We start from the raw sequence: 15,237 nt of genomic DNA, 5'->3' as shown, positions 1-15,237 counted from the left end.
TATGAGAAGTACTGGCTTGTATCCATAATTTGAGGAGAAAAGTCAACCCCCAAGTGGCACATGGTGCCTCATTATTGTTCCATTGCTTGTAAGCTGGCACATGACAGCAATGTAATGCATTGAATAAATATGTGAGAAAGCATTCATTGAAGAAGACAACAAATGCTCTGTCTGTGCAGGCTAATGGACTCATTGCCTTTACATTTTTTGGCAGGATACAGTCAGCTCCACATCAGCGTGGGCTTTTTCCTCTTTGCTATTTAATGCCAGGATAAGTCAGCTAGTGTCTTATTTGGCCCTGCTTACACCGAACCTTCCCCCCCAGCCCCCGCCAGAGGTTTTTATACCCGCTTTGTATTGTTAATAAGTTCCCAGGAAATTGATGATGGGAAAACTGAGGAGGAGAAGATGCATGCCATGCACAATAGCTAACTTCATCTTGGGAGGAAATTGCTTATGTTCAAAACAACATGGTTACGTTGTGGTGGGAGAAGACAGACTGGATGTGAAGAAAGCCATGTACCATACAAAGTAAGGCTTTTTAAAAAATCACTACAGAAGCCAGGTGTTTGAAATAAGAATAGAATGGCTTTGAATCAGTAGATGGAATCCATCTCTCTGTTTCTGACAGTAGCCAGATATATCTCCGGTTTTAGAAATTAACAGAGGCAATTTCCTGCTTGTCACCACCTTCTGGCAACCATAGCTATATGGCTTCTGCATTTAGCTACAGCTAATACCTGTAGTTGGGACCAAGCATGCTCTGAAATTGTATAATTCTTTTTTAAAGTGATCTAAAAGTTGATTCACACTGTCATGTTACTCACCTGAATCTGTCCAAATGTATTCCTGTAACCACCTTGATAGGGCACCCACATCCCTCCCCAGCCTAACGAAATCACCCAGGCATATGATTAAAACATCAGTAAAATAAAGTAAAACCATCTCCCAAGGGATGATTCCCTTCCATATCACTCCTTCTCTAGTGGGCCTGCAGTCCAAGCCATCCCTGACCAAGAGAGCTGATGTAAGTAGGCAGGAGACTGTTGGAAAGTGCACAGTCTAGCCTGGACCCATCTAGGAAGCAACCCTCTGTAGACACCAAGGGCATGTCTAGATGAGGGCTTATCCCGGGGATCGCCCCAGGATCATCCCTGTGTGTCAACATGAAGCACAGGGGATCCCGGGGGCAGGGAGGGATGATCCCTCCCTTTCCCCTGAATAACCGGGATGGCTTTAATCCCAATTTTTCCCACGGTCTCGGGATAGTCCCAAAACAGCAGGACATGTGGGCAGTCGTCCCGGTTTTGTCCCGGCTCCTCGTAACGCAAGGAGCCAGGAACCGGGCACGGAGCTTCTTAGGAGCTCTGTGCCCATCGGGGGTGGGAGGGGGGAGCGGGATCTTTTTTTAAAAAACAAAAACCTACCTGTATCGCTGGAGTGCTTGTGTGCTCATTTTCAATTAAAAAAATGGCCGGCATGATGTCCTCTTCCTCCCCGGACGTCGTGCGCCACGTGTGGACTGAGGAGGATCTCGCAATCATCATATCCCGAGATCCTCCTCCTCCCCTCCCTAGGTCTAGACATGCCACAAGAGTGTCTGGAGAAGCCACAGGTAAGCAGGCAGCAGATGGTAAAATGTAAGGTGGACTGTTCTCCTTCTCTCACTTACTGGGGAGATTCTGGTAAAACCAGCCTACCATAGGTGACGCAGACCAGAATCCCTTATTAACCAGACTCTGAAAGCATATTTTGAAAAGAACTGGCACACCACAGTTCCAAGAAATCCTGGCCTACATTGGTATATAAGTTGCTCTGGAAAAGGGCAGGGAGGAGCAAAAGGGATTCTGGATTTGCAAACTATGGTTTGTGAGGAGCTAGTATTATGTTTCTTTAATATAAAAATACGCGTGGTCATTATCAAAATAGAGATTGCTTCCCTGCCCTTGTCCACACACACATTTCAGAATGTCTTTGCCAACCATAGAGGGAGAGAGATTACTTCCTTGAAAGCAGAAGAGTGGCCTGTTTTGAAATATTCTTTTCTCAATGCAAAGGTGGACATTGTCTGTTAACATAACAAAAACGAAGAAATGTTACAGAAGAAAAAATATGCTCCCCATGTGAATGCAACAATAATCTTAATGGTATAATTTTTAGGAAATGTAAAAAAGATAAATGCAAGAGTCTTCTTGCACATTTTTTTGGGGAAAGGTGGGATTTAAATATAAACAAATGATTCATTTTTTAAAATATCCTCTTTCTTGAATCCCTCAAAATCTGACAGGTCTAAAGTGAAGGACAGTTGTGTTGATCTATAATAGCAGTGTTGTTATACACCATGTTGTTCTATTTTGAATTCGTTGGGGGCGTCAGAGCAGGGGAGCAAAGATGCGTTTAGAAAAGAAAACCAACGACTGAAGGGCCACACCCACCAAGAAGTACAAAAAGGATGCAAGATTAAGGGCTCATCTACACCAAGCAGGATATTCCACTACGAAAGAGGTATATAAAAGGCAAGAGCCACACTACTGCTTTATAGCGGTATTGGAAGTGCACTGACCACTGTTGGGACCCATTGACACATACCATATACCGCTTTCATACCGCTATCATAGTGTTATATCCTGCTTGGTGTAGATGTGTCACGGCCCCAACAGTTGTCAGTGCACTACATTACCACTATAAAGCAGTAGTTTAAATCCTGCAGTGCACTACCGCTATAAAGAAGTAGTGTGGCTCCTGCCTTTTATATACAGCTTTCATACCACTTTCATAGTGGAATATCCTGCTTGGTGTGGATGAGCTGTAAGAGTGCAGTTCAATGGGATAGATGTGCAAATGACAGGCTTTTATCCACCCTATGCCCTGCTGGGATCTTCCTGGCAGGATAGGAGGAACAACTGAGGCTTTTTTAGAATTTCCATCCTCCAACATAGCATGCATCTGAGGTCCTCTAACTTGCTTGGCCTATTGGGGACAATAGATTCTAATCCTATTTTGAAGGGCTATTTTAAAAAACTAAACTGTGGTACTGTTATGTGTACCAGAATCTCCTTTTTATGCCATTTTTGTTGCAACAGAAAGAGGATTGTTGCAGAGTGGGGGAGTGAACAACATTTTAATCGTGCTGAAATCGTTAAATTGAAGGGGTGTGTGTGTGTGTGTGTGTATTAGCCTATAAAATATGAGACTAACAGAGCACTCCTTCAAAGATCATAGGACTGCACCCTAACTTATATATCTGGATTTCTAGATAAGTTAAATCAATTTGCATCTTGTCCAATATTTTAAAATAGGGAACTTTTTGAGAGCATAAAGAAAGTGTGGGAGCTCTCTCGCTGAGCTCTCTCTCAGGCCTAGTTTATCGCCTTGCATGACTGAGTAAACTCTTCATGAAAAGCAAAATGTCAGGGAAAGAGTAAGACAAGAGACATCTCCTCCCTGTCATGCCTGTTTTCTATATAGGTGGATTTGTTGTTTTTATTATTACAGAGGAATATTTATACAAGTGAGCCCCCACCTGCAATCTGAAGTGGTACTGCCCAGGCATGGTGTGCCACCTCAGTATTGACTAGACCTTGAGTCTCCCAGCTCTCAGGGTCTTGGGCAGTTGCCTTGCCACCACACACATGCGCCTTAATGCCTCTGTTATTAAATTGGGGTCTTAGGGCGTTACTAGACGAGGCTCTAGCGCGCGTTACCTTCCGCAGTCACGTCGAGGCTTCCAGATGACGTTCACGAGGATCCGCCGTTATCCCGCGGTGAAGGCTCTTTCTCCCGACTTTAAAAAAGTGAGTTTTAGGGCGCCTTTTCCTGCTGTCCCGCGGTAATTCGGAGTACGTGTGGGAGGATGTGAGGTCACTGCGGTCGGCACTGGTCAGGAAAAGGCGTGCTAAGGGGGAGTGGTCAGCGGCTTCGGTCAAGCTGCCTCCGCCATTTGCGCGCAGTCCGCCAGCTGGGGCAGCGCGGCGGAGCGGCTTTTTTTTTTATTTCCCCAGTGACAGTTTGCGCAGGACCGGAGGACCGGAAAAGTGGCTGGTGACTCCTTGCGGTGGGCAGCTACCGTGGCCGCATAATGGCGGTGCTGTACGCTGCCTGTTAGTGTGGGTACCAGGCTGGCAGAGGGCAGAGCTGTTTGTGGGCTGCTGCCATGGCTACGGCCAGATGTGGGTTGGCTCCTTGGGATGGGGCACAGGGCACAGAGGCGGTCATCGCCGCCGACACCTCAGAGGCATGATGGGAGATGTAGGCACAGAGTGGCCATGCAGACGATTGACCTCGGGTCATATGACACCCGCCACGACCCCCATCAGGAAGTGAGCGCATCAATGATGACCCTCAACAGCACCAGCAGCACTTCAGCTGGCACTGGCACTGCCGCCGCTGCCGCCGCCAGGGCCGGCGGCGGCATCGCTGACGGCTGCGCAAGTTTGCGGTCTTTCGGACGTGCGCAAACCGTGCAGCGAGCGAAAAAAAAAGCCGCGGCAATCAGGCCGGTGTGGCTGCGCAACCGTTCTCGCGGCGGCAGCAGCACAACCGGCGCAAACTTCCGCCACAAATCGAAGGCAGGTGTGGAGCATGAGGCGTCACGGCTGAACGGGAAAAGCCGCTTTCACCGCTCCTCAACGACGGAACACCCGGTAGGTCTAGCAACGCCCTTAGAAAGAAAGCCTTTAATATTTCTTTTTCATTTCCTAACCTTTTGTACATAAAATTGCACATTCTGGGAAAATGTCAGTGCAGTGCTGCTGATAGCTGCATGTTTTTAGTCTCTGGGCTTTTAAAGATTTATTAGCTCTAAAGCAGTAGCCCTTAACTTCCAGTTCTTTAACCCATCCCTTCAACAAGAGACCTATTTCTATTTTTTAAAAACAACAACAACAACACCTTGTTTACAATCCCCTCTTTCTTCCAATTTCTGCTGCGTCCTTCTCGATACAACCAGGACAATTGCACTTGCTGGTAAGGTAAGCAGCTGTTTTAGACTTTCCCAACCACAACACACAGCGTCAGTCAGCAGCAACACACAGTGACACTGAGGGCTCATCTACACCAAGCAGGATATTCCACTATGAAAGTGGTGTATAAAAGGCAGGAGCCACATTATTGCTTTATAGCGGTATTGAAGTGCACTGCAGGATCTACTCTACTGCTTTATAGTGGTACTGAAGCTATTGGGGCCCATGACACATCTACACCAAGCAGGATATAACACTATGAAAGTGGTATGAAAGTGTGTCAATGGGCCCCAACAGTTTTCAGTGCCTTTTATATACCCCTTTCATACCGCTTTCAGAGTGCAATATCCTGCTTGGTGTAGATGAGCCCCTAGTCTGTTCAGACAACACACTTAAGCCATGGTTAGGCCGCTAACCCTTTTGCAGCAAATGGTTAGTGAGGGCGTTTAAACCATGGTCATGTAGCCACCGTGCTTAGGAATGGTTCACATGACATGCTAAGTCGTGGTTCACACAACAGGCTAACGGCTCATCTACACCAAGCAGGATATTCCACTATGAAAGTGGTGTATAAAAGGCAGGAGGCACACCAAGCAGGATATAGCAGTATGAAAGTGGCATATGGTATGTGTCAATGGGCCCCAACAGTTGTCAGTGCACTTCAATACCACTATAAAGCAGTAGTGTGGATCCTGCCTTTTATATACCGCTTTCATAGTGGAATATCCTGCTTGGTGTAGATGAGCCCTATGTCATAATGCTTAGCTCAAAATGCTTAACCACTATGGCTTAGCGAGTCATCTGAACAGGTTCATTGTCAGTCTACAGCGACACACACTGACAGTCATCAGCGGGGTGAGGGGGGGACCTACCAATTGAAGACCAGTGCTATAAAAGGCAGGGGCAGGAAGCTATCTGAAGTGGAGTAGAATGACATGGTGTCAGTGGAGTGGAGCGCAGGCACCATATCCTTCTTGATAGAGCTCAAAATACCCGCACTATTCCTGCTCAGCGTTGTGGTCGTCAGCCCTGCTGATATTGTCTACGTTTTTATTGTTGAGATAAAACCGGCTGAGAAATGTCCAGTAATAATGATTTATAAGATACTTGTTTTATTAGCATTTTTAAGGCTGTTTAATTCTTTCAGGCTTCACTAAGCATTTCACTTTACCAGCTGGCATGTTTACAATCTCAGCTGTGGGGGGAAAAAGTCCCACTGTGGCATGTTCTATTTAGAACAAAATTGACTATATCAGGCACAGCAGCTGTTGGAGTAGAGTACTTCTCAGCAGGGTGCTGTTGCTCCTTCAGCGTATTTTTTGATTATTGATATAGTTTTCCGGCTTGGGGCTCTTTGGTAGTGCAAAATCAAGTTTTATTTCCTATTCGTCTTGAATGAAAAGCAATAGCAAGGCTCTGTTTAGTTGGGGGTGAGGGGAGATGTCAGGACTCAAGAGACAACTGCCCCATACCCCTTGGAAGTCATTTACGTCTTTATAAATGAAGTACATTTCCCCCCATCATCTTTACTGTGTGACAGAACAGCTACGTGGAGAACTCCATGTTTATACAATACGATTGCTGAGGCAGCAAATTGAAGGGAAGACTGCCACAAGAGGGGATTCTTGCCCTTGCCTCCGAGCCATATTCCTGCCAAAAAATCACTGGAGAAAAGATACAGCCATCAAGTTCTTGTCCATTGTTTCCTGCTTCCTGGGTTCTCTATTATTACGTTGTAATTTTTCTTGCTTTGATATATTCTTAATCCATCTTCATGAGATGCCTTGAACACCTTTTGGCAGAGAGGTGGCATATTAAAAAATGTAAATATATTTGTGCACACACACACACACACACACACTTAATGTACAGAAGTGGGAAATTTAAAGCTCCCCTCCCTGTGTACTGAGATCTGTTTAAAAGTGGGATTGTGTGACTTTCAAAGTCTTGGTTGTCACACAGAGGAGGGCCAGGATCTCTTCTCGATCATCCTACAGTGCAGGACACAGAATAATGGGCTGAAGTTACAGGAAGCCAGATTCCGGCTGGACATCAGGAAAAACTTCTTGACTGTTGGAGCAGTACGGCAATGGAACCAGTTCCCTAGGGAGGTTGTGGGCTCTCTCACACTAGAGGCATTCAAGAGGCAGCTAGACAGCCATCTGTCAGGTATGCTTTAAGGTGGATTCCTGCATTGAGGAGGGGGTTGGACTCGATGGCCATATAGGCCCCTTCCAACTCTGCTATTCTATGAGTCTTTCCCTACTAGGGCTCAGCCCCCAGCCCCTCATATAAATAGAAGCTGGTGATACAGCCCAGGGCAAGCCACATCTCAAACTAAGCCATAAGAAATCAACAATATGCAGTATTTACCTTGAAAAGCGTTTTTTAGTGTCCCGTTCTTACCTCCTTAACCCTCTTTACCTCCCCCCCTCTTACCACTCTGAGCCTCGTGTGGCGCAGAGTGGTAAGCGGCAGTTACTACAGCCGAAACTCCCCACGGCCTGAGTTCGATCCTAGCAGAAGCTGGTTCTCAGGCAGCCGGCTCAGGTTGACTCAGCCTTCCATCCTTCCGAGGACAATAAAATGAGTACCCAGCTAGCTGGGGGAAAGGTAACTGCGACTGGGGAAGGCAATGGCAAACCACCCCACTACAAAGTCTGCAAAGAAAACGTCAGCGAAAGCAGGCGTCCCTCTAAGAGTCAGCAATGACTCAAGTGCTTTGCTCGAGAGGTTCCTTTCCTTTCCTTCTCCCTTTTCAAGATTGACCGTATATTTTTAAGATTTTCAAACTGCCTGGAAGCTTATCAGGAACTTCCTCAATTACAGAATTGTTAATGGAGGGCAAGGTGCCCTGAAAGTCAACTTGTCCTCTGTTACTGATCTCTAAAGTTTGCAGTTACAATTAAGTGTTAAGTTGCATTCTTAGATCATGTGGGACTTCAGTGAAGCCCAGCAGATTTGGCCAGTGTCCTTCATGAATTAACAGGGCATCGTAGAACACGCCTCCTATTCTGCAGTAGTCTGAGTTTCTGTAGCAAACGTGCAGGGAGTTGATGTGACAAGGATTCTCTGAAGGAAGCATTTTTAGTTTTTTGAAAGCCATTGCTTTTAAATGAAAGCCATCATTATTTGGAGATGTATATTTCATAGTGCCTTCATCTCTCTCAGTAGTTTTGGTTAACAAATTGTTTTTGGTGTTTTACAGCCATGATACCATTTCCGTTTATAAATCCTCCATACACCATATGTTTCTAACTTGACGCATCAAGCTGTCTGTGGGTTGAGGCTTTGTAATGGGAGGCATAATCCCCAAAGCAGCATTGCTTCCGCCCAATCAATGGTTGTAATGTTTGTGATTTTATGGGAGAACGCGCTCAGCAGATTGTAGCCAGAGTGAGCACATGACAATTATTTTTTTAAAGTAGGCATTTTAAAAAGCTTGGTCTGTGGATTTAAAACAGTATGAAGGGGCAGTTAGGAACGTAGGAAGTTGCCTTATATTGAGCCAGACCATTGGTCTATCTAGCCCAGAGTTGTTGGCACTCATTGGCAGCAGCTACCCAGGGTTTCAGGCAGGAATTTTTCCAGCCCTACCCAGAGATGTTAGGGATTGAATTTGGGGCCTTCTGCATGCAAGTCATGTGCTCTACCACTGGACCATGGTCCCTAACCTCAGCGGAGGGCTATAACCAGGCATGAGACTTGGACATAGCTAATGGACCTGGAGTGTAGCCTTTTAACTTGCTATGTAACTACTTGATTCTGGAATGGGCTGTGGCCATTCCGAGGCTATATGTTTTTTCAAAATTTTGGATACAGATTCGTTCTCTAATCCAAAAGATAGTAAAGATCAATATACAACTGAAGCCAGAATACTTCCTTCTGGGTTTGTTGGACAATCAGGTGGAAAGCAATTATGGAACTTTTTTCTTATATATGATGCCGGCAGCAAGACTATTATATGCACAAAAGTGGAAAGGATCAACATTACCTACAATGGATGGTGAAGGTGTTGGAGTTGGCAGAGATGGCAAAACTTACGTCAATAATTAGAGAAAAGTCAACATCTAGGTTTATAACCAATGGAAACCTCTTATTAACTTTTTGTGGGAACTAGAAAAAATGATTTGTTTATCTGTGGATTCAACGAATAAGAAGAAAACTTTAAGATAATAGGAAGAGGGGAACTTTTTTGGTGTAATTATAGAGTAAGAGAAATATTGTTACATATCTTTGCTGTGGAAAAAATCAGAAGCCCATTTTAAGTTTGAATGGTTTTTTGTTGTTGTTGTTTTGTGGTGTTGGCATGTTTGTTTGTGTTTTTTGAAACAATAAAACATTTAAATAGCAAACTATATGTTTTTTCCAGTTCAATAAAGTAATTTAGAGTGCAATCCTATAGCCCCAAGACTGTCTGAGGGGGGATAACATGCAGCAAATCTTCCCCTCCGAGTCTGGAGACAGAGCTTAGACCTTGGAGGAGAAGATCTGAGCGTGGCTCTCTCCCCAGCCCCCAACACCCCACCCCCAGCCACAAGGCTCCCTCTCTCAAGGTTGGGGTCTCGAGATTGGTCTTTGAGAAGAGACACAATGGCTGTGATGGGGGCAGGGAGGGGAGAAGTCATGGATCCACTGGATCCAACGACCTCTTAGTCCTCGTCCTCAATAGGCCAAGCAAGTTAAAGGACCTCAGATGCATGCTATGTTGGAGGATGGAAATTCTAAAAAAGCTTCAGTTGTTCCTCCTATCCTGCCAGGAAGATCCCAGCAGGGCATAGGGTGGATAGAAGCCTGTCATTTGCACATCTATCCCATTGAACTGCACTCTTACAGCTCATCCACATCAAGCAGGATATTCCACTATGAAAGTGGTATGAAAGCTGTATATAAAAGGCAGGAGCCACACTACTTCTTTATAGCGGTAGTGCACTGCAGGATTTACACTACTGCTTTATAGTGGTAATGAAGTGCACTGACAACTGTTGGGGCCCGTGACACATCTACACCAAGCAGGATATAACACTATGAAAGCGGTATGAAAGTGGTATATAGTATGTGTCAATGGGTCCCAACAGTGGTCAGTGCACTTCCAATACCGCTATAAAGCAGTAGTGTGGCTCTTGCCTTTTATATACCTCTTTCGTAGTGGAATATCCTGCTTGGTGTAGATGAGCCCTTAATCTTGCATCCTTTTTGTACTTCTTGGTGGGTGTGGCCCTTCAGTCGTTGGTTTTCTTTTCTAAACGCATCTCTGCTCCCCTGCTCTGACCCACCCAACGAACTCAGAAGCAACAAAAAGCGGGAATCTGCCATTGACCTGCAAGAGTGATTTTTCTTATGCTCTTAAGCCCCTAACTTCACAAAAGCAGATGCTTTACGATTTATGAAGAATTTTTCCTTCTTTCTGCTCATCCTGCCCTCTCCTGTTGATACCTCAATTTTAAATTTGGGGCTGGACTTTTTAACAGGACTCTGAGCAGCCCTTTATTTTACGACACAGTGAAATTTTGGACTGCTCAAAGACAGGATTGTTTTCTCCCCAAAGTTGGTCATGAGGGCTTTGTGGCTCAGGGCAGTTGCGCAAAGCGCCAGTCTAAGTCCCAGCAGCTCCATCTTGGAACGTGAATCCAACCCTCTCTTCGCTCAATTAATTTTTATATCCTCTGACTCAGCAGGGAAGATTCACCCATTATAGACACACGTCTGCATTTACAGATCCATCAACTTGGGAAATCATTTGTTTTAAATTATCCCTGATCAATGTGCTGCTTTCAGCTAATCAAAAACGTGATTCCAAATTGTTAATATTGTTTATTTCTGAACTTTATGCTCTTGAGGAGCCTTTTTTCACATGGATTGGCGGCTGCTGAAGATCCCCTATGTGATTTATTTATTTATTACATATTTATTGCCACAAAAAACCTTGCACGTTGTGAGGCCTTGTGCATATTTACTCACTCTGGCTTGCCAGGCCTGTTGGAACGCCTTGCTCCACATGAATTCCTTAGTGGCTGTGCATGGCAGAGGAATGAGTGGTGCTAGAGGGGCAATTCAAGAAAACTTGTGTAATAATCCATTTATTTATTCATTTTCTTACTGAGGAACCCTTCACTTGTCTCCAAGGGAAATTCCAGGTCTTCCTGGAACACAGTCGGAAAGAAGAATAAGGTTAATATAACTTGCTAAAACACGTCTATTAGATTGTAAGCCTATGCGGCAGGGTCTTGCTATTTACTGTTTTACTCTGTACAGCACCATGTACATTGATGGTGCTATATAAATAAATAAATAAATAATAATAATAATAATAATAACGTCTCTTCACACTCCTGCAGCACTCTCCATGGTCTAATCTCAGATGTGCTTCTGCCAAATGAGAATAATGCAGGATCTCAGTATACATAGATAGATATAGAGATAGAGAGATAGAGATATGAATAAGGAGCATCTAGGAAATCTGCAGAAGATTCACTCAGTGCCTTTTGTAATAGAAAACATATATTAAATAAAATGTAGAGACTATACAGTAGCTTGATACATCAAGACTACCAGATGTGCTTCTGCTTTTAATAATCGTAATTATTCAGTGTATTCTTCAAGACTTGCAAAGGCTGGGCTGCAGGGAATCCAATTCATAGATGGAATGCAATTGGACAGATTTGCACATGGGGAGGGGGATCCCTAAATGGGAATTGTAGCTTGAGTGGGGTGTGGAAGTGTGAAATCATACCCCTAAAAATAAATAAATGGCAAAAACTGTTTTAAAGATGTCTGTTTCTTGCATCTCTATACTGTATTTCTTTCTGGTTTTGTGTGTAGTTTTAGACCTAGAACCTGATCTGAATATCCCAATTCTATATATGTCGTTATTGAGGAATATATAATTAATTTATGAACAAGGGTACTTAGGACATCACAGGTCATTCGCAAAATCTTGTCTACTGGCAAGCTTCTCTCTGTGTGTTTTTACCCATTTAAAAACATTCCCTGAACATCACGTAATACCTGTGATCATCAAAGTAATTGTTATTTTTTAATTATTTTTACATATTTAAGACTTGCCATGCATCCAGTTCTTTTTTTTCAGATGAGTCCCCAACAGGAAAGCTGTGCTGTTGAATTCCAGTCTATTGAATATCTGATTCATCCAGTATAACTTTTAAAATAAATTTGGCAATTCTGTGAATCCTGTAACCAGTTCTTTAATTTCCCTTGTACCAGAAAGGAATAATAAGATAGTGCTATTAAAAATAACCTATTTTTATTCTATGACTAACACCCACAATAATTTAAGATATTTTCTTTTACAGATTTATCGATGGCAGTGCAGAAATTTTCTCAGTCACTTCAAGATTTTCAGTTTGAATGTATTGGAGATGCTGAAACAGATGACGAAATTAGCATTGGTGAGTGTTCTGTATCGCTTGTACTTACAATATTAATATTTTAATCCTGTGTAAATTAGAATTTAGAATTGCAATAACATTATTCTGTTTGGCTTTTAAGTGACCTTTGAGTCCCTTATGATATTCATACTTCCATACTTATGCATGGTTTCTGAAATGTAGAGAATTTGGAACATTGGATAGAACATAGGACGAACATAAACCAGCAGTCTGACTCAGTATAAAGCCACTTCCTATCTAGTCCAGTATTGTTGAAACTGACTGGGTTCGCATGATGGGGGAAGGAAAATAAGACATCATAGCTTATTGTCCCATCCCATGGGCATGCTTTGTCATATTGTCTGAACCCGGCAAAGGTATGCAGTGGGTGGGTTCACAAACCACCCCAGAACCCATGGCTTATTCTAGGGTTGTGGTGTGGTGTGCAATGCATCGCAGTGAAGCACCCTCACCAGGTTTGGGTGACACAACAAACTGCACCCAGCGAGGGTAATTATGGTAATGGCACAGAGTGTGACCAGCATGCGCAGGCATGGGAGAATGAGCTACGAAAGTTTATTTTCCTTCCCTGATCATGGGAACCCGGCCACTGACTGAGAGTGGTCCAGTATGCATGATCACTATGGGTTAAGCACCATTTGCTTAATCTCCCAAGTTGTGTTTTCTGAACTTGGGCAGAATGGCTTGTTGGAGGGGGGGGGGACAACCCTCAAATAACCCAACAGGCCATGGCCTGTTTCTTCCTCCAACAAGCCATACCATCTGAGCTCAGATGACACAACATGCTGCATCTGGGCCATTGGTTAGGCAAAGGGTCCCCTGCACGTGCTGCGGCTTAAACAAGCCACCATGGCTAAGCCACAGTCATTGTGTGAACCAGATCAGTATCTTTTTAGGCACCAACATTGTTATCTTTTCGGCGCCAGGTCAAGACCTTTCTATTCTCCCAGGCATTTAACAGCATTTCGCAACATAAATTTGTTTGTTTTTTAATGGACCCCAGACTGTTATTGTTTAAAATGGATACTATTTTATACTGTTGTTGTTATATTTTTGATGGTTTTAAATTTTGTATACTTTTTAATGTTCCCTGTTTTAAACTTTTGTAAACCGCCCAGAGAGCTTCGGCTATGGAGCGGTATATAAATTTAATAAATAAATAAATTTTAGGCAGGAGTTTTTCTTAGCTTTACCTGGAACTAGGGCCTTTGATGCGACGATCTGCCAGGCATCTAGCTAATATTTTTTGTGGGGTTGGGGGACATTCTTTACAGTCTAGCCATATTTAATCTGGAGGAAGGAAGGCACCCAGCCACCTACCAACAGCTACCCTTAGGGAAGGATCTTGGTTACATTTTAACGTGTTGATTGAGTTGTGTTTTTTAAATGTATTTTGATGTTACCCATAACCTGGCTTAGAAGGATTTGTATCCTGAAAGGCGCAATAGAAATAATTGCAATAAATAAATAATAAATATAAACTAGGGATGTGTAAAACTTCCTTATTGATGTTTCCTTCTCATCTGGAAAGTGCAGTTGAATGTTCAGACACTTCACTTGCAAAAAAGGATATATAGTTTTAACATGGGCAGACTTTTATGAATGGATGCTTTGTGTGTCAGTTCACATCCTAGCATAAACGTGTATTTCCTACTCAAATTGTTGTCCGACTTGTTATCTCACCAATCCATTCTGTATTATTTGCTTAAATGTCAATATCTTGAGACACTGTGTTTGTGTCTGGTGATAAATGTTCAGAAATCTGTTCTGTTATTTGTCACCCTTCTCCAATTGTGGATTTGCAGTTTTTGCTTTAGGAATTGAACTCCAGGTATTTATCCCTTCCCTAATCTAAAACTGAAAATCTTTGTGATTACAGTGACATTGATATCTGAGGTTGCCTTATCTCTCATGGTCTGAACTGTTCTGAGGACCCTTTTGAAGATGACTTTGGACATTAAAAAGGCATATCAAACTATTCAGAAAGAATCCACGAATTGTGTGCACACACTAAAAATAAAAAAAAATGACAGATGATTTATTTTTACTGGGAGCTTCAAAGAAGGGATTTCTGGTTTACAAGATATCTGTAGCCAGGTTGGTTGTCATGAGCATCAAAGAAGCTCACAAGAGCAGAAGTTAAACTAACAGAAATAAAAGCTCAACATAGTAGAAATCTGGTCATACTTTCAGCCTTCATAAGATAATCCTTTTTTTCTATCTCACTAAAGCAACAACCTAGACTATATTTTATGTGCCTATTAAAGCTTGCTATATTCACCACTGAAGATGACTCGGTCATGCTGTGAGAATTGGGGCCAAGCAGTTGGGTGAAAACACACACAAATTGCCTAGATTTGCATCTTCAGATATTTCCTTGGTTAATATAAAACTAAAAAGCCACCACTCCAAAAAGGGATTTAATATTTTACACTTGATAATTAATATACTTTCCTGCCCTCTAGATATTTGGAATTGCATCAGTTTTTCATATAACCTATCTGCATATTGCACAATGTTTAAACACATGAGTAGACATTCAAATCTATAGGTACTTGAACGATGGTGTTTTTCTCAGAAGCTGCTCCAAAGTTTTGGAATTGTCTTGTCCTGGATGTCTATTGAAAGCTGGGGGAGAACAGCTTCTTTTCTTTTTTTTTATGGCCAAGCCTGTGTTTCAAGAAAGTTTTTACTTGCCACATTTGAAACCAAGAGAGTTTAATTCCATTTAACTTATCCTTTAGCTTGCTATCATCAATAACTCGACCCTCGTCCACAAAGTCTCTCGACCGATAGATTCCCTTCTTTTTCCAGCCCGCAAGCTGTATGTATTTATCTCTATGTCTAATAGAGGGATGGTCTAGGAA

General features: G+C 43.0%; 1 protein-coding gene across 2 annotated transcripts in view; it reads left to right on the top strand.

Moving 5' to 3' along the window:
* ARHGAP42 (Rho GTPase activating protein 42) overlaps positions 1–15,237 on the top strand; it is a 188,251-nt gene that overhangs the window by 33,262 nt on the left and 139,752 nt on the right. For both annotated transcript variants that reach the window (XM_063127116.1, XM_063127115.1), the window contains exon 2: positions 12,275–12,370. In XM_063127116.1, coding sequence (XP_062983186.1) covers positions 12,275–12,370 — 96 coding nt within the window. The remainder of the gene's footprint in view (positions 1–12,274; positions 12,371–15,237) is intronic.

Source organism: Elgaria multicarinata, chromosome 5, assembly GCF_023053635.1.
Source record: "Elgaria multicarinata webbii isolate HBS135686 ecotype San Diego chromosome 5, rElgMul1.1.pri, whole genome shotgun sequence".
In the NCBI taxonomy this organism is placed as follows: Eukaryota; Metazoa; Chordata; class Lepidosauria; order Squamata; family Anguidae; genus Elgaria; species Elgaria multicarinata.
This window is presented reverse-complemented; position numbering and strand designations above follow the sequence as displayed.